General features: G+C 34.3%; 1 protein-coding gene across 4 annotated transcripts in view; it reads left to right on the top strand.

The window, feature by feature from the left end:
• STPG2 (sperm tail PG-rich repeat containing 2) overlaps positions 1 to 18,977 on the top strand; it is a 506,065-nt gene that overhangs the window by 9,724 nt on the left and 477,364 nt on the right. For 3 of the 4 annotated variants that reach the window (XM_077762314.1, XM_077762317.1, XM_077762316.1), the window contains 3 exons: positions 3,155 to 3,313; positions 6,621 to 6,785; positions 18,307 to 18,419. In XM_077762314.1, the coding sequence (XP_077618440.1) occupies positions 3,155 to 3,313; positions 6,621 to 6,785; positions 18,307 to 18,419 (437 nt within the window). The remainder of the gene's footprint in view (positions 1 to 3,154; positions 3,314 to 6,620; positions 6,786 to 18,306; positions 18,420 to 18,977) is intronic. The other variant, XM_077762315.1, reaches the window with a different exon arrangement.

Genomic DNA, 18,977 nt, shown 5'->3' with positions numbered 1-18,977 from the left:
CACCCAGGCGCCCCAAAGTTTGTTATTTTAAATGGCTGAATTAGGAAATACATTTGTGATGTGGCCTAGTTAGCATACTAATTCTGTAAATAATTAATATACTGAATAATAATTAAAAGGATAATCTTATTAGAGATTAATGCAAGTGATTGATAATTTATTTTTTCTTTTGGAAGCATAGGTTGAAATGTTGCTTTCTATTAGCAATTACATAGAAATGTTACTTGGAGACTTCAAATGGAATTTTATTTTATTTTACTTTATTATATTTTATTTTATTTCTTAAAGTTTATTTGAGAGAGAGAGAAAGACAAAACACATGAATGGGGTAGGGGCAGAGAGAAAAAGGTAGAGAGAGAATCCCAAGCAGGCTCCGCAGTTGCAGCACCCGACATGGGGCTCAAACATGTGAATGGTGAGACCATGACCTAACCTGAAGTCAAGAGCTGGACACTTCACTGACTGAACCACCCAAGCATCCCCAAATGCAATTTTAAAAGACTGAAAATTTGGTTGTAGTTGTGAGGGCCTGCCTCCACTGTATGTGTTACCTTAAGCTTTTATAAAAGCATAACAATTAGGCTTTGAAATGTGTGTGCCCCAATTTGGTCTTCTCTTTTTCTCTGTTCTTGTTATTGTGAATTCACTTTGATTGTGGTTGTCACCACTATTGCAAAGTTGGGACTGAGTATACTTTTTGTCTCTCTAGTTCTTGTCTAGTTATGGGAAACATCACTTTTTTCTTTGCCTCCTTCAGCATATCTGAAACATAATTTTTTTCAAAAGGAAGTTTTCTTAGAAAACAACATAAGTGAAAATAAGAAAATAAAAGAATGAAGTTTCCAAAGTACAGGTTTCTGAGCTCCTGAATAGATGATTAGCCTATTAAATCATTTGCCTTATTCTGTTCAGATCCTTTTTCCTAGAATGAATCCCACTCCAAAGGGTCAGTTCAGATTTCACTTATGTTTTCCTGGCTCTAATTCTCCTCTAGTTTGTGGTCTTTCTCTGCACGGGAGATACTGTATAGTTTCTTCCTCTGAAAGATTGGTTCTAGATGTGGAGATCTCTTCTCTGGATCTCGATAGTCACTTTCATATTTCTCACTATCTGAGCCTAGTAATAGATGTCCAAATTATGTTTGACTTTGATCTGAGAAATACATCTCACTAGAGCTGAATGATAGGATATTGTATGTAATACAATGCATGGCCTCACTCTTTGGATGAGACTCTGCCTCCTTTAATGTTGGGAGATTGCTGGCAATCTAGTAATTAATCAAATAACCATAGCATTTAGACAAAAGTACAGTACCCAAGAGGTAATAAGGCTGTTTTTTTCACAGATTTTCAAATAAAATGTATAGTTACTTATAATGTAAATTTTGGGCCATTTATCTGACATGTTGTAATTCCTTCTATAACCTCTTGTAAAATCAGTAGAATTGGTAATTATTAATTATTGGAAAAAAATTCCTGGTTAATTTCTACCAGTTAAAAAATCAGATTAATTTTATTATCTTCTGTTGAAGTTCAATATAAATTCAAATTGCAGTGTGAAATGTAATATCATAGAGACCGTAGTAATGGCTTTCAAATAATCAAGATTTGAGGAGATGTTCTGCTTTCACATGGTTTTACTTTTTATCTAACTTGTAATGTTAGTGTTTTTGCAAAATCATTAAATTTTATTATAGGTCCAAACTCTTCAACATAGGAATAATGATCTCATTAAAACAGTTATCAAGAAGTGAATTGGTGACCCATTTTTTAACAGAAAATCGCTTTTGTGTATTTCTTTTTAAAAATATTTAAAAGTTTATTTTTGAGAGAGAGAGAAAGAGAGATAGAGAGAGGGGGAGAGACAGAGACAGAGGGTGAGCAGGGGAGGGGTAGAGAGAGGAAGACACAGAATCTGAAGCAGGCTCCAGATTCTGAGCTGTCAGCACAGAGCCCCACATGGAGGTAGAACTCATAAACCGGTAGCTGATGATCTGAGCCGAAGTCTGACGCTTAACTGACTGAGCCCCCTGGGTGGCCCTCTTTTGGGTATTTCTTAAAAGCTGAGGGTACCTGGGTGGCTCAGTTGGTTAAGCATTGACTTTGGCTCAGGTCATGATCTCACAGTCTGTGAGTTTGAGCCCAGCATTGTGCTCTGTGCTGACAGTTCAGATCCTGGAGCCTGCTTCTGATTCTATGTCTCCCACTCTCTCTGCCCTTCCCCCACTCATGCTCTCCTTCTTTCTTAAAAATGAATAAATGTTAAAAAAAATTTTTTTAAAAAGCTGGAAATGGCTGAATAAGATGCAAACTAGAGATAGGCTCATTAGTAGTGATTATGAACAACTGACATATACTATGGGTATGTGTTGGTAAGTGAAAAACTTAAAAAATTGCTGATCAATCAAATGCCACTATTACTAAGAACCATTTTAAAATGATTACACTATGACTGTTAACTGAAACTAATATTATGGAATTTTGTCTGAATTCACTGGCTATTACCAAGTTGATGATTTTCTGATTCCAGAGAATCCAGACATGTGGCATGGAGAGCTGTGGGAGATTCCTCCATGTACCTTTTCTGCAAAAAAAATGATGTGTGAAACTAATCTGAGCATAGAACCAAGCTGTTAAAACACACACACAAAAAACCAACCAACCAAACAGAAACCCTTGCTGTTGCCAGTAAGCCTGCATAAACATCCTTAGAAATGGCCAAAAAATAATTCATGAAAATAATTAATCCTAAACAAGCTTGGAAGGTTTGATTTTTCCCTGCAGGGTGAATGCCAATTTTTTAAGTTCATTTCAGAGTTGCATATTCTCCAGAGGCCTGTTAGTATATACTCTTTATTCCCGCTCTACAACTTTGAAGATTCCTTTGTCTTGAATCCTGTTATAAAACTGAGTTTTATATTCTCTTAGAGTGTCCTAAGTACAGTAAGTTTTAGTTCAAGTTCAGAAGCAAAACTGTAATTGTCATCCTCTCTTGTTTTTCCCTTTTACTAGAATGATGTCTTCATTTAAGAGCCTTAACTTTCTCAGGTTGGGTTTTAAAACTGTTTGTTCATATTAATATCTAAAATTTACCAAATAGTTATTAATTATAAAGTGCTTCTTTTAATTATTTCATATTTTTCTCTCCAATTTAGTATAATGTAAAAGGAGGCCATAGTCTACAAAACCGGGAGAAGCGTTTTAAGAAGTTTGTTTCAGATGGTCCGGGACCAGCAAGCTATGATCAGTTTTATCATGGAACATCAGATACCATGAATAGAAAAGTACTACAGGTGAAAGAGCATCTTCAATCAGTATGTTTTATTTTAAATTATGCTTCTGACGTTTCTTTTAGTTAAAATAGAAAATATTTAATGTTTTATATGGTAAGTACATTTAAAAAACTTAATATAAAAATTAGGTTTATGGGGTGCCTGGGTGGCTTAGTTGGTTAAGCGTCCGACTTTCGCTTAGGTCATGATCTCACGGTTCGGGGGTTCGAGCCCCGCGTCAGGCTCTGTGCTGACTGCCAGCTCAGAGCCTGGAGCCTGTTTCAGTCTGTGACTCCCTCTTTCTCTGACTCTCCCCTGCTCATGCTGTCTCTCTCTCTGTCTCCTAGAAATAAATAAACATTTAAAAAAAAAATTAGGTTTATTAGAATTTATACTGTAGTTAATAATTAAATGAATACTTAGTGTTTATAAGCTAGTTTGTATTATATTAACAACTGGCTTCCTTTTTGCTTTTGATAAATCTATAATCACTTCCAGTGTCTATTGTGAACAGAAAGTAACGGATATTTAACCTTATGAAACTCTGTGTTAAGTGTTGTTAATAATACAGTGAAATTTAAAACATGATTCCTGAAATAAAAAAGCTTAAAATTTGATGGGAGAGAAATATATAGATTGCTACTAATGCAAGATGAAATGTGGTAGGTGCTAAATGAATGACCATGTAATTAAATGCCATAGGAATCTAAAGGAAGACTACTGAATCATGGGAAAGTATACTTAGTAGAGAACATATTAGAGGAGGTTGGCCTGAAGCCGGGGGTTGGAATATACATTCCAGGCATGGAAAACTATTTGAGAGAAGATAGAGAAGAGGGTCTATGGAGGATAATGAGAAGATTATACTGACTGATGTAAAAAATTTGTGTAGGATACTAGCAGGTGATATGTTTAGAAAGAAAGGTACATTGGTATTCTATAATAATTTTTACCCAAAGTCCTATCCCTTTGAAATAAATAATCTAGAAGATTTTGGTCATGATTTATTTAGAGGGTTGTCTTTTCTCTTTCTATAACTCCTTCACATAGCTTATATTAACTAAATTTTAATCAGCTTTGTTTAGAGGAACATATTTTAGAGCCAAGTATTCAAATAATGTCAGTGCCATGACAATGATGTTAAGGTTTATAAGTATATTTAAATACCAGCTGTTTTGTGTGTCGGATAGAGTAAATGTTCATGTACTTAGGTAAGGATTTATCAGAACTTTTTTTTGTCTTTTTAAGAAAGAAGTGCTTGTTTTATTAGACATTAAAGTAATGTTTTGCATTTTCTTAGTGACACTGTGTGATATTTTCTTTTGAAAAGTGGTAAGTCATTATTTTTTTTCAGACTTATGAATATTTTTTACCTGACGCATTAGGGATTTCTTTCTTTTTCTTCTTTTTTGAATCCTTCCAGTTATGAAATAAGTAAGTCATGGAAATGAAAAGTACAACATAGGAAATATAGTCAATAACATTGTATAATTTTATATGCAGACTTTGGTAACTGTACTTACTGTGGTGAGCATTGTGTAATGTATAGAATTGTCAATCACTATGTTGTGCATTTGAAACTAGTATTAGATATTTTTCAGTGACTGAATAGTAGACATAATGCTAGGCACTGATGATACATAGAAGACAAATCACTGCTGTCTGGGATCTATATTTTAATAGGGAAATAATGTAATTCAGTACAAAACAGTTGATGCACTGTTTTAATAAACATATGATAAAATGTCTACTAATAGCCCAAATTAGAGAGTTTTTGAAGGGAATAGTGATAGCACAGTCAAATTGGATCTTGAAGAAGGATTCACTAAATAGGTAAGAAGAATGGGAAAAAACACTCCAGGTAGAGAAACCACCTGCCTAAAGACATTAAGGTATTTAATGGTAAGATATGTTTGGAGAAGAACAAAGTTCTTTGGAATATTTGGAGTACAGCATATGAGGGAGAATAGTAGGAACAGAGAATGGAGAAGGAGGTAGGGGATATATTTTGGAAAGTCTTGACATCATGCAAGTCACTTTTGTAAGTACCGGGAGAAGCCATTCAATACCTCCTGTTTTAATTTGGTAATCAGTCTCATAAGTATCACTGAAACTACTTAATAGTTGTCTCTAGTGATAAAAAAAAAAAGTAAAATTCTGCCAGTGATAGTATGTTTATAACATAATTGTCTATTGGGCACGCGTGTACTCAACTCTAGCATTTATTTATTTCAGAAACAACAAAGGATCAATATATTCTTAAAAAATTTTTTATCGTGTTCATTTATTTTAGAGAGAGAGAGAGAGCCAGCAAGGGAAGGGCAGAGAGAGAGAGAGAGAGAGAGAGAGAGAGAATCCTAAGCAGGTTCCCTGCTGTCAGCACAGAGCCCAACATGAGGCTCAAACTCTTGAACCACAAGATCATAAACTGAACTGAAATCAAGAGTTGGGCACTTCACCAATTGAGCCACCCAGGTGCCTTATCAATATATTCTTAATAAGTAATTTTCCAGATAACTAAAGCATTTAAATGCCAGTATTTTATTTGCTATATTTTATACCAGTATTTCTAATATATGTTACTCTTTGTTTTTATTTAAATTATAAAATATTTTACATTAAAGGAAATTTTGAAAAAAGGATAATCACCCTCAATCTTTTAGCTCTAATTTTGAGAATTCTGTTAATTTTGCATAGCTCCTTTCAGTTTATCATTAAATCACATAAATATATTACTATATACATACTTATATATAATTTTGCATATCTTACATACCAATAGTCATCAAGTCTACTTTCTATTTCCAGTTAGTATTATGTCTTAGACATTTTCCTTGCTATCTAGTCAGCATAATTAGGATATTTATACAAGGCATAGGTAATGTGGAGATAAATCTGGAGCTGGGAAGGGATGAAGCCAGGAAATGTTAAAGAAAAACATGAAGTTCATTTTTGCCTGTCAGCTATTATGATAGCATGGCACCAATGACCGCTTTTGAACTGGTGATTGGTGATGTGACTATAGGAGTGAATGCCTACTTTTAGCACCAGAAATAGTTGTTTACTAAGCAAAATCAATAACTGAGCCAAGATGCCTCAGCCAATACCTGAAAGAGACACCTTACCTCTTAAGGTGGCTTTAATAGTAATATTATATATCATCTTAATTTATATGATTAGGTGAAACTCGAATTTACTCTGAATTATTTTCTTACAACAAACCTTTTTGGTTTATATTATGAAACTCATTAAGTCAATATTTAATAATTGCCTTTTAGTAAATGTTAATATTTGGTTCTTCATTCTTTCTGTTGCTTCTAAGCAAATAATAGAAAATGTTTTCTTACAGAAGTTTTCAAGGTCACCTACAGTTTCCAGAAGTGTTTATGTTCCTTCCATTCCTTCTTGTGGACGATCATATGGTTATGATATTAATGAGGATGGCAGTATCATAAAACATTTTCCACCTGCTAGTGACAGCACACTAGGTCCAGCATACTATAAACCTCAATTTGTAAGTATAATGCATTTCCTATTAATAATTGGAAGATTGTTTATAATTATGCATGTGTTAGTTAATATAATTCTAACTGCACTAATAAATACACCCTCAAATCTCAGTGGATTAATTTAACAGAAATTCTTTTTCTCTTCATTCATATGAGTATTCCTTGTGGATAAGAGACTTTCCTCTATGTAGAGATTCAGGGATACAGGTTTATTCCATTTGTTATTATCATCATCAAAGAGCTTTGGTTCATCTGTATCCAGCTGGCAGACGGGGAAAATCCCACTGCTAGTGGGAGGATTTTGTGGCCAAATCTGGGTGTTAAAACTCAGTTATATGGACATACTTAAGTGCCAAGGAAGCTGGGATATATAGTCTAACTATATCTAGGAAGAAGAGGTAATAGTCTTCACTTACTAGAATCTCTGCTACAATGTATAATCATATGCAATACATAGATATTCTTTTCCAGAATTTGAAAGGGAAAAGAGAATTTTTCTACTGAAGGAACTTGAATCTGATAGTGTAAGCATTATTCATTTCACAAATGGTTGTTTAAAAAGATAAGGAGCTTCTATTTAATTAAAATATCAAGCGTTTTATAGCAGATCCTTCTCATGCAGGTTTTCAGTTTCAAAGTTGGCCAAAGATGAGCCAAAATTTCATTTAGCCCATTGAAATCTATGAATTATCCATGAATGTGGATTGTATGTCTGGATTTACTTAATTACAAGACTGAAGTACATAGTGCTTTGGACCTGCTGTATTTTTATACTTTTATGAGATCTAGAAAAAGTAATCCCTATGAGGAAAATGACCAAAATTAAGCATAGACTTGAGGAAAGGCTGAAGAGACACCTTGGGTGAAGAATAGGTATTCTAGGATTTGGCTTGACCCTTACTCTCAATACTCTATAGTCTCTTTGTTTGTACATATCTCCATCTCTAGGCTTAGGCCCAAGTACCTTTAGAAACCATTTGGTTTGTGGCTATCCTGGGGCCATTTGGGTCTCAGATACTTTGAACTGTGAAACTTTTTTTTTTAACATATTAATTATAATTTATATAATTACAGATAGAATAGTAGAAACATAATAACAGATACCCACGAAGGCAAACTGGTGCAGCCACTGTGGAAAACAATATGGAGGTTCCTCAAAAAGTTAAAAATAGAACCACCTTATGATCTAGTGATTGCATTAGTGGGTGTTTACCCCCAAAATACAAAAACATGAATTCAAAAGGATACATGCACCCCAGGTTTATAGCAGCATTATTTACAATAGCTAAATTATGGAAGCAGCTCAAGTATACATTGATAGATGAATGGATAAAGAATATGTGGTATATATATATGCAATAGAATAGTATTCAGCTATAAAAAAGAATGTAATGTCATTTGCAATGACATGGATGGAACTAAAGAGGACAATGCTACATTAAATACCTCAGGGAAAGATAAATACCATAGGATTTCACTCACGTGGAATTTAAGAAACAAACAAAAAAAATGAGTGATAGGAAAAAAAGAGTGATGTAGGAAACAGCGTCTGCACTTGATCTTAGCCAAAAGGCTGAGAAGCAAGGAGAAACAGACTCTGAACTGTAGAGAACGAACTAGTGGTTACCAGATGGTTACTAGATGGTCAGTGTGGGTATGGGTGAAATTGACAATGGGGATTAAGGAGTGCACGTGTCATGATGAACAGTGGGTGATCTATGGGATTGTGGAATCACTGTACACCTGAAACTAATATAACACTGTATGTTAATTATAGTGACATTAAAATGAAATAAAAAAATAACAGATACTCATGGACCCACCATCACATACAACGTAGTAAAATTTTGTCACGCTTGAATTAGCTGTATTTTAAAATATATTATTGGAATTGTTACCTTACCCAGTTTTCCTCCTTCCATTCTTTTTCGTTTGCCAGAGTAAACACTAGATCTATTACATACATGAATTATATATTGTATGATTTAAAAATTTCAAGTATATGGTATCCTCTGGTATGTAGGCTGCTTGCTTTTTAACTTAATGTTATATTTTCTAGATTTAATCACACAGATCTAATTCATTCATTGTCCGCAGTACTTTTATTTTTTATTTCAGAGAGTGAGAGTTTGAGTGGGAGGAAAGGGCAGAGGGAGACAGAGAGTGAATGTTAAGCAGATTCCATGCTCTGTGTGGAGACTGACATGAGGCTCAATCCCACAACCCTGGGATCATGACTGACCCGAAATCAAGTGTCAGATGCTCAATCAACTGAGCCACCCAGGTGCACCATTACTTTTCTTTAAAAAATTTTTTTTTACATTTTGAAATAGTTTCAGACTGATAGAAAAGTTACAAAAATAATACAGAAAATTACTGTATTGCTCACTCAGATTCTGCTGTTAACATTTTATCACATTTGTTTTATCACTTTTTCTTCCTATATATTTGTATTATTATTTTTATCAAGGAATTTGAGAGCACATTTCAGACATGATGTTCCTTTACTCTTAAATACTTCAGTGTACATTTCCTAAGAACAAGATATTCTCTTTTACAACCACAATGTAATTATGAAAATAAGGTAGTCCTCATTCACATACTACTAATACCTGATCTACAGTTTAAAATAAATGCTAATGATCTCAATGATATCTTTTTTTCTTTTTAAAGAATTTTGTTCTGGAGTCAAATCTGGTATTACACATTGCAATTAGTTGTCATGTCTCTTCAGATTCCTTTAATTTAACACAGTTCTTTAGTCTTTAGTCTTTAGTCAGTTATAACCTTGACTTTTTATAGAGTACAGCCTAGTTGTTTTGTAGAATATTTCTTAATTTGGGGTATGTGCATATTTTCTCATGATTAGAGTAAGTTTATATTTTGGCAGGAGTATTACAAAAGTGATATATCCTTCTCAGGCATAGAATGTCGTTTTATCTCAAGATTGGTGATGTTAACTTGAGGTGATGTCTTTCAGTTTTATCTACTGTAAAGTTACTTTTTTAAAAAAATATATAAATATTTTGTGGGAGTTACTTTGAGAATAAATAGATATCTTTTTCTTCATTACACTCACTAGTTTAATATCTTTTGATGGTGCCTGAATTAATTTTACTGTGATGTTTATCAAATGGTTTTCTAACTCCATCTTTCCTTTAACATTTATTTGTTGGTACTTTATTATGAAGAAGAGCTTTATCTTTCCCATTTATATTGGTATAGATTAATGAATTCCTGTTTTACTTAAAAAGTTATAATTTATCACTCTCATTATTTATTTTGAGGTTTAAATTACCTCAGATTTGATCCCTGGGAGTCCTTTTAAGCAATTCCCAGTGTCTTTTGACTTGTGCTCATCATTCTTTGAGTCTTTCTTTACCTTCTGGCACATCCAGGTACACTTAATTTTTTTCCCTGCTCCAGCCTTGGAATCAGATATGTCTTTATGGATCTCTACTTCCATTTAGTGGAGAATGGTATTTCAAAACAAAATCAGTATAGTATGTACATTCATTGCCAATGGGGTGTCACTGCTTCGGGCTATCAATGGATGAGTTAGAGATCCATACTTACTTTTCATCTATCAGTATATTAAAAACTTTGAGTTTATGCCGATACCTGATTTTGATAATTATGTTGTAGTTATGAAAGAGAATGTCTTGTTCTTAGGAAATTCTAATACAGTACCACAGGCTTGTTTTAGTCTTTTCTTTTCCATATTTGAGAAACTTATCATTCCATTATTCTCAATATATTTACAACTATTTGCTTAATCCTATAAAACACTGAAAGGAATTTCATTGTTAACCTATACTGTAAAAAACAGAGTTGACAAAGTACAAAGCTCTTACCTGTAGGTGACCTTGACCTTGAGGCTCTATACGGGCAGGAAGTGAAGGCTAAGGCAGACTTGTAAACCACCTACTTGAACATTGAAGGTGTGCTGCAACACATGCAAAGAGTACCTCTGCAAAGGTTGGAGACTTACTGGTTCAAGGCATTGAAAGAAATGCCTTATCATACCTTGGTCCAGCCATGATCTGACCACTTAGCTAAACAGGCTGAGACTCAGTAGACGCATGTGACAAAGAATACAGAACCTGTAGAAAGTCCACTAACCAAACAACCACACAGCTTTAGGTGGCAGGGGGAGATTCTGACTTTCAGTGTTGCAACATTTTATTATCCAAAACATGCAATTTTCAACAAAAAAGTTCTGAGAGATACAAAGAACAAAAAAAATATGGCCTGTATGTAGGAAAAGAAGCAATCAATAGAAACTGTTCTTGAGGAAGCCAGTATGTTTGACTTATTAGACAAAGTTAAGTCAGCTGTTTTAAATACATTCAAAGAGGGAAAAGAAGGTATGTCTAAAGAAGTAAAGGAAAATATTAACAACAGTGTCTCACCAAGTAGCATATATCAATAAAAAGGTAGACATTATAGAAAGAAATCAAGTAAAAATTCTGGAATTAAAAAATACAGTTATGAAAATGAAAATTTGCTAGAGGGATTCAGTAATGATTTTGAACTGACAGAAGAAGGAATTTGCAAACTTTAGGTCAAATCAATTGATGTTGTCCAGTCTGACAAAAGAAAAAAGAATGAAAAACATTAACATAGCCTCAGAGACTTTGGGACACCATCAAGCATACCAACATATGCATAATAATGGAAGTCTCAGAAGGAGAGAAGAAAAAGAAAGGAGCGGAAAGAATATTTGAAGAAGTAATGGCTAAAAACATCCCACATTTGATGAAAAATATTGATTTACATATACAAGAAGCTCAATGAATTCCAAGCAGGATAAGTGTAAAGAGATACATTATAGTCAAACTGTTGAAAGACAAAGACAAAGAAATGTTAAAAGGAACAAGAAAAGTAACAAAGAATTCCCCAGTAAGATTAACAACTGACTTACTAGAACCTATGGAGGCCAGAAGGCAATGGGATGATAGACTTAAAGTTTAGAAAAAAAAAAAATCAAGAATTCTATTCTTGGAAATGGAAGGTGAAGTTAGGACATTCTGAGACAAACAGAAACTGATAGATTTACCTCTAGTATTTCTCCTAAAGGAAATAGAGGCAGTCCTTCAGGCTTAAATGAAAGGTTATTAGACAGTAATTCAAATCCACACAAGGAAATAACAATGATAATGGTAAATACATAAGCCAGTATTATTTTATTTTTAACTTGTGACTCCTCTGATTCCTATTGATTATGGAACATAGTAAAATAGATACATTTTATATTCAAATGTAGATGTTTTAAGACCTCATGGACTGCTTCATGATTTAAAATGAGGTTACTTCTGGAAATACGGAGAATAAGGACATTGTGAGTTAAAGATGTGTCTCTTATTCTCACCCTGAGATTTCCCATTTATTTTTGACCATGGGTCTTTTGTCCCATGAGTATTTTGCTCTCTCAATGCCATACCTGGTTTTCTAGGCCTTGACTATCCCATCATACTGTTAATAATGTCAAAAGAATTAGGTTTCATCAACAGACAGTACCAGTATCTTAGATATTTGAGGATAGAAGAACGATGGAGATAAATTTTTAAAAAATTGCTGTGAAATTAATGGAAGTCCTATGATCTAATAGCAGTATATGCTGTCCAGGGTAAAAAGTTATGAGAGATAGTGTAATGGAGTAAACTGCCTGGGTTTGTTTCTTCACTTTACCACTTAATATGTATTTCTTCTTGGCCAGGTTACTTAAACTTTTTTCACAATAGTGATACATACTTGACCTTAGAAATCAGTTCTCTGATTTCTCTTAACATACATCTCAAAATGGTTATTATTTCTTTATAATTATACTTATATACTATTTCTTTGTTTTGAAATAATATATCATCTATTTGAAGACCAAAACCATGTCTCCAAGCTCACCTAGATGTACAAAACTTTTTCAACATATGACTAAACATTATTTTGACATGTAAAATTTATTTTCTTATTTTTCTTAAAAAAAAAAACAACCATATTCCTGTAACTGCTGTGAAATTGATACTATAGTAATGTTCATTTAGATCTTATCCAATTTCCATTAATTCTATATATCTGTTTTTTTGAGATAATATAATATATGGGCTCAGTTTCTAGATGTATTAATACAAAATTGAGAAAATAATCCAATAGATGTGTAATTATTGTGATTCTTCCCTGACGAATAACATCTGCTGAAGGTATTTTACATAGCATTTAAATAGAGAAGAAACTCTGAAATTAAGGGTCTTATAAGACTTTAGCCAACAAATGATACATTTTTGCTGCAAATAATCAGTAAAGTTCTATGTATATATTACTTTGTATAGCATTTGAATTATAAAATTAGGTTCTATCTCCCTCTCTTTCTCTCTCTAACATTTGAATTATAAAATTAGGTTTTCTCTCTCTCTCTTTCTCTGTCTCTTTTTTAAGGAAGAGTCCAGATAACCATGAGAAATCTAGTTTTCAGAGGTGGCTTTCATAAGCTTGAAATTTCCAAAGTTTATGGTTGGAATTATGACACTGACATTTGCTAATGATAACATGCTGGGAACTACCTATGTGCTGCCATGCTGGAGAGCAGCCCATTAGTGTTTGAATGGATGCACTTTGGGACTTTTAATTCTTCACAAATTCTATTTCCATACTTAATTATGGAAAAGACATGGTGGAAAAGTTGCATAGCCCCTTCTTCATATATTTTATTGTCAATGGGAGTGGCAGTTAGTAATTCTTCTTCAAGTTATATTACAACATTCACTTAAAATAATGCAGCTCCATGCTGAGTTTGCTTCAATTAAGTCATATTTTATTTGCTAATGATTTTCCAAGTTGACAATGACCTTGAAATTGGTATTGTCAACACTTCTTGACATAAAGAGAGTGTGATTTAGAGTTAAGAGTGCATCAATTTATTTTTCATTTTCCGTGTTGCATTTTTAAGAGGCTTTTAAATTAAATTTCAGATTGAACATTTACCTGAGTAACCTCTGCAGTCAGAGGTTAGTGAATTAAGTGGTTGCCAATTCACATGGTTTAGGTGAAATGAATTTTAGTATATATACAGGAAAAAGATTTTGCTAATGTGTTGAATGGTGAGTATGTACATATATGCATAATCTTCCCTTCTACTGCATTACCTGTTGTTAAAACAGTTGAACTACAAAATCACAACAGTGAAAATTAATCTGAAGAAAGTCTCTTAGACATAATTCTTCAAAAGGTCTTGAAGTGCCGTGTTAAAAGAATTAGCATAAAACCCTAACATGTATTTTTTAGGCTTCAAAAAAGTAATGTAAGATGATTTATCAAAATGCTGTTTTGATTGTATTGATTTAAAAAGAAAACTATAGGCTATAGTAAATAAAAATAGTAGATATGCTCCTACCTGAAATATATAAAATATCTAACATATTTAATATGGTTATGTTGTATCAGAACAAAGTTCTACATTTGTGTGCTTCACTTCTTATTCCGAAAATCTGCACAATTATGAAATTCGACTTAATTTCTCAGTAGAAATAAAGTTCGGAACAAATGGAGAAATTATGTTCTTTCTGTCTACAAAACCGTATATATGTACTTTGAAATTTGTGGCTATATTAGGTAATTCCATGTGAAAGATCGTCTAGAACACTTACTTTAGTAAAAGAAAGTGTTGCGTGGCTTGCCATTCTTTCTTTTCCTGAAGCCCTGTAGGGCGCAGCAGTCTTTGGAGTCGCCACTGGCCGGAAGGAACAGGCTGCTTTTCAGCTCCTATAGGGGATGCCACGGTTTCTTCCAGCATCCCTCTACTACCATCTGCAGCTCTGCTGGACGTGTCAGGCTGTGCCATTTTTCTGTGCTGTCTGTTCTGCTCGGTATTACAGCATTTGTCTCTGCACCCAGATCCAAAGCCTTTGCATGGTCTGACTGCCTTGTTCCCTTTTGCATTACAGTCAAGAGTGCCAAAGCTGTGTATACTCGATACGTTACAGACATTCGTGGGAAAGCTCTTTCCATTTTTATTCGTATCTCTGTTCCTTCTGGTACTGACAAAGATCAGGGTTTGGAATTATGGATCAACTAGAAAACCTACTTATGACTATAATAATAGTAATAATATCATCTTACTTTGATATAGTGTTTTATAGTGTTATAGCTTCATAGTGTGTTAAAGCTGAACATCTACAGTGAAGATGGGAAAATCTTTGGATGGTCTGACTGCCTTATTCCCTTTTGTGTTATACACAGGAGTGCCAAAGCAGCATATACTCTATATGTATGTTTTGTGTCTACTCTATATGTATGCTCTTTGCTCTTTGTGTTATAATTCATTAGAAGGGATCTACACGTTAATAATCTAAGTACATTGAGACCACTTTATAGTGCTCGGAATAGTCCTTGTGGATTAATAAGGATTAATCCTTTTTTATTCATATAACAAGTTTTTCCAGACTTCATTGGATTGTGAATACTAAAGAGAGTCACAATTTTGTTAATAACTCAAATATAAGTATGTTGTCTCCTCCTAATGATGTAGAGGTCCTCTAGCCTTCTGCAAACTTCTCCTTCCCAGGTGTTTCTGGGAGTCCTCAGGGGCTGTCTGGACCATGCTTCCAGACAAGTCTGTTTCCACAGAGACAGCTGCTGTTCCACCAGGCACTTCAGTCTCCTGCCAGATGGTGCTCTCTGCTGGGCATTTCTACCATTGTACTTGATCACAGCTAAAGCTGCGCGATGAGCTTGAGGTTGGGGGAATAATGTTCTTCTGTCGTTGTGGTCTACCGCATTAGAGGGGTCTAAAAGTAGCGCTCAATTTTACCAGGGTTAAAAAAGAGATCTTTTAGATTTTTATCATAGCCTCTTTGTACCCACAGGACACTTGCATAAATCTAGTGGGGAACTGTTAGGGGGTAAGTTCAGTCAACAGAAAATATTCAGTATTTCGCATTGCTACTCTTTTGACAGTAAGGTTTTCTTGCTGGGTGAGAGTCATTATGATTAGCAGCTTCCCATAGGATTTGTTTTCACATTTGCCTTCTGGTTGGTTTGCCCTTTCAGCTCACCAGACATTTCAAGACATGTCTGAATCCTACTTAGAAATAATTATCAACTCCTTGTTTCTCTACCTTCAGCTCCAACATCCTCTACTACCCCAAGCAAGGAACAAACAAGGGAAATCAAGCAGGGGAAACCTGTAGAGAAAATGCAGTTCAATTTCTCAATATGATTGGATCTATAAAAAGAATCAGCAGAGGTCCCATTTCACTTCAAGGAAACATGAAAATTCTGTCAGGGATTGTGTTGGCCCCTATTTTTTAATTCTTGAAGATCAGGTGGGTGTAGAAGGGAAGGTTTAGTTTTATTGTGTTTGTATTCTATAACATGTGAGGATTAGCTGTTAATGGCAAGTCCTAGAAAGTAAATGGCATTTTGACATAGTAGGGAATTTTAGTGCTGTACCAGATTCTTTTTGGATTTTGTTGTGGTGTCCTGAAGCTTTCTGGAGTGGTGCCTCTCTAAATAGAAAGTTTGTGCTCATTCGGTGCAATGGCTATACTTCAAATTTATTTTCAGCCATGCATGCCAAGAATAGAGCGGGTATTAACATTGTCTTCCATTGCTTCATGTAATGGCCCTGGCACAAATCTCAAAGGGTATAAGGAGTTTTGAGAATTACTCCCTAATCACCACCCAGGTCCATCCTTATCTCTAGTTTCTGTCTCTTAGGGATGATCAATAGGCTTCAGAAGAGGCTCTTTTCATGTACAATCAGTTCCTTTTTTAGCCGTGGTCTCTGCTATGCTGTATTTCCCAGAAACTCATTGATGTTTTGGAATGTGAATGACACTTTCTCTGAGTTTCTAGCATTGATAATTTGTGTCTATTTTATATACTTCTTCTGAAATTTTGGTAGGAATTGGGCAGATGTGGGTTTGAGTCACCATTTTGAACTGGAATTGTACTTTCCATCATTAATATTTGCTATTTATCTCATTAATGATTATTTTTAATGATAATTGAGAGAGGTTGGTTCCACTATTCTAGGAGTAATAGCCACCTATGCTAGGTGACACTGTTCTATGCAGTTAACCTACAAGTTTATTATGGGGATTTTATTTTTTATGGGTATATAAATTAGGTTATTAATCCAAGCTTATTTTAAAGCTATATTTTTACAAATATGAATTAAAAATAGAGTTTACCTTTTACCATCAATTAAAAAATGATTTAAAAAGGGGCACCAGGGTGGCTCAGTTGGTTAAGTGTCTGACTTTGGCTCAGGTTATGATCTCACGGTTTGTGGGTTCAAGCCCCACGTCGAGCTCTGTGCTGACAGCTAGCTCAGAACCTGGAGCTTTTCTTCAGATTCTGTGTCTCCCTCTCTCTCTGACCCTCCCCTGCTCATGCTGTCTTTATCTCTCTCTCAAAAATAAATAAATCATTAAAAAAATAAAAAAAGATGATTTAAAAAATTCTTTTTTTTTTAAATTTTTGTTTTTAATTAATTTCTAGGNAAAAAAATTCTTAAATGATTTCTCTCTTTAGAAAATATTAGGTCAACAAAAGAGAATTTCTGTAAGAGACGTTTCTGTTCTTATATTTTATTATTTTGTTAATTTTAATGAAAGCAGGCCCTTTAACTTCTCTAAAGTGAACTTTTCAGGGTCATGCTTAGTCTTGACATTTATTGGGGTGCCTGGGTGGCTCACTTGGTTAAGTGTCTGACTTTGGCTCAGGTCATGATCTCTGGTTCGTGAGTTTGAGCCTCATGTCAGGCTCTGTGCTGACAGCTCAGAGCCTGGAGCCTGCTTCAGATTCTGTGTCTCCCTCTTTTGCTGCCCCTCCCTGACTTGTGCGTGCTCTAAAAACATTAAAAAATCAAAGTGACTATATCAGCTTGATTTTAAAAAACTGACATTTATTACAGTGGATGCAAAGGAAGCATGAGGGTTGATTTCTTTAGCATTAAAGAACTGATCTGGACCGTAAGCACTGAGAAAATGAACCAGGGGTAGTGTTTAATTTGTTTGTCATATATTTGCTACTTTTTGAAAAGTTTACATGAGTACCTTATAGTTTTAAGTACCAGGTAATTAGAAGTTCTCTAATATCTGTTTGTGATATTTGAATTTGAATTTAATTTCTTGAAGTTAATTTCTATTTAATTAAGATCATTTTTAACAGACTTTCTATTCCCTAAAGCATACACTTCTGCCTGAGCCTCCCTTTGTTAAACAATGAGGAGCTCATCTTTATTGCCCTTAAGGTTTAGATTGCTTAGTGTACTGCCAAGACAGAGCCATTCACATTGGTTGAGGATATGCTAATGCTGGAGATACTTCTCCCCTAGAGTCCCAGCCAACTCAGGAGTGGGATGGGGCACAACGGCAATAACTTAGGTTGAAAGAGACTTTAGTACTTGTTAGTGGAACCCCTTTGACTAAGGCTGTGCTTGCTTTAGATTTAGACTCAAATAAAATGAAACATTGTTTCACAACTTATTTAAACTATATCTCATGTTCACTTTTTAATTTTTTTAAGGATTTTTCCAATGCAAGTTTGAAATACAAGGGGATACATTTTGGCCAAGCTTTGGGAAGACTCCAGTTGCCTATGAAGTCAGGGCCTGGTCCTGGGCAGTATGATATAGTTCAGTAAGTAAAAGAAATATACCTTTAATATAGTTTTTGACTAGAAAGTATTCTAATAATTTAGGACATGCTGTTATGAAAGGACAAATCAGTATGAAAAACTCCAGAAGTATTATGTTTTGGAATAGCCTATATGAAAACTATTGCTTTTTTGTATTACCTCATTTAATCTTTGCAAGTCCCTGTGTAGTTACTATTGTTATACATATTTTATCTCTGAAAAATGCAAGGGTCAAAAAAGAATAATTAACATGTGGCTGTTATGTGACAGAGCTAGACTTTAACTGAGGTCTGTTTGTAATTGTATAGCCCATGTGCCTGAGTACAAAAATATACACAGAAGATTAGAGAATATATAAAAGAAGGTGACTCATTATTTATCTTGTCCCTGGGTCTGGTGTCCATTCTTCTGACTAAATGATAGATTTATAAACCATTCTCATTGGGGGTGGGGAGTTGGGAGGGGTCAGAACCATAGTATCAGATTGGAGGTTATATTTATGAAGTTTAAGTAGGAAATGAATTTCTGGGCAAATAACTCTTTCTGTCTTTATTCTCTCC

The sequence above is a fragment of the Crocuta crocuta genome, unplaced genomic scaffold (assembly GCF_008692635.1).
Source record: "Crocuta crocuta isolate KB4526 unplaced genomic scaffold, BGI_CrCroc_1.0 scaffold83, whole genome shotgun sequence".
NCBI classification, from domain to species: Eukaryota; Metazoa; Chordata; class Mammalia; order Carnivora; family Hyaenidae; genus Crocuta; species Crocuta crocuta.
The sequence above is the reverse complement of the archived record's forward strand: the minus strand, read 5'-3'. Positions and strand labels throughout refer to the sequence as shown.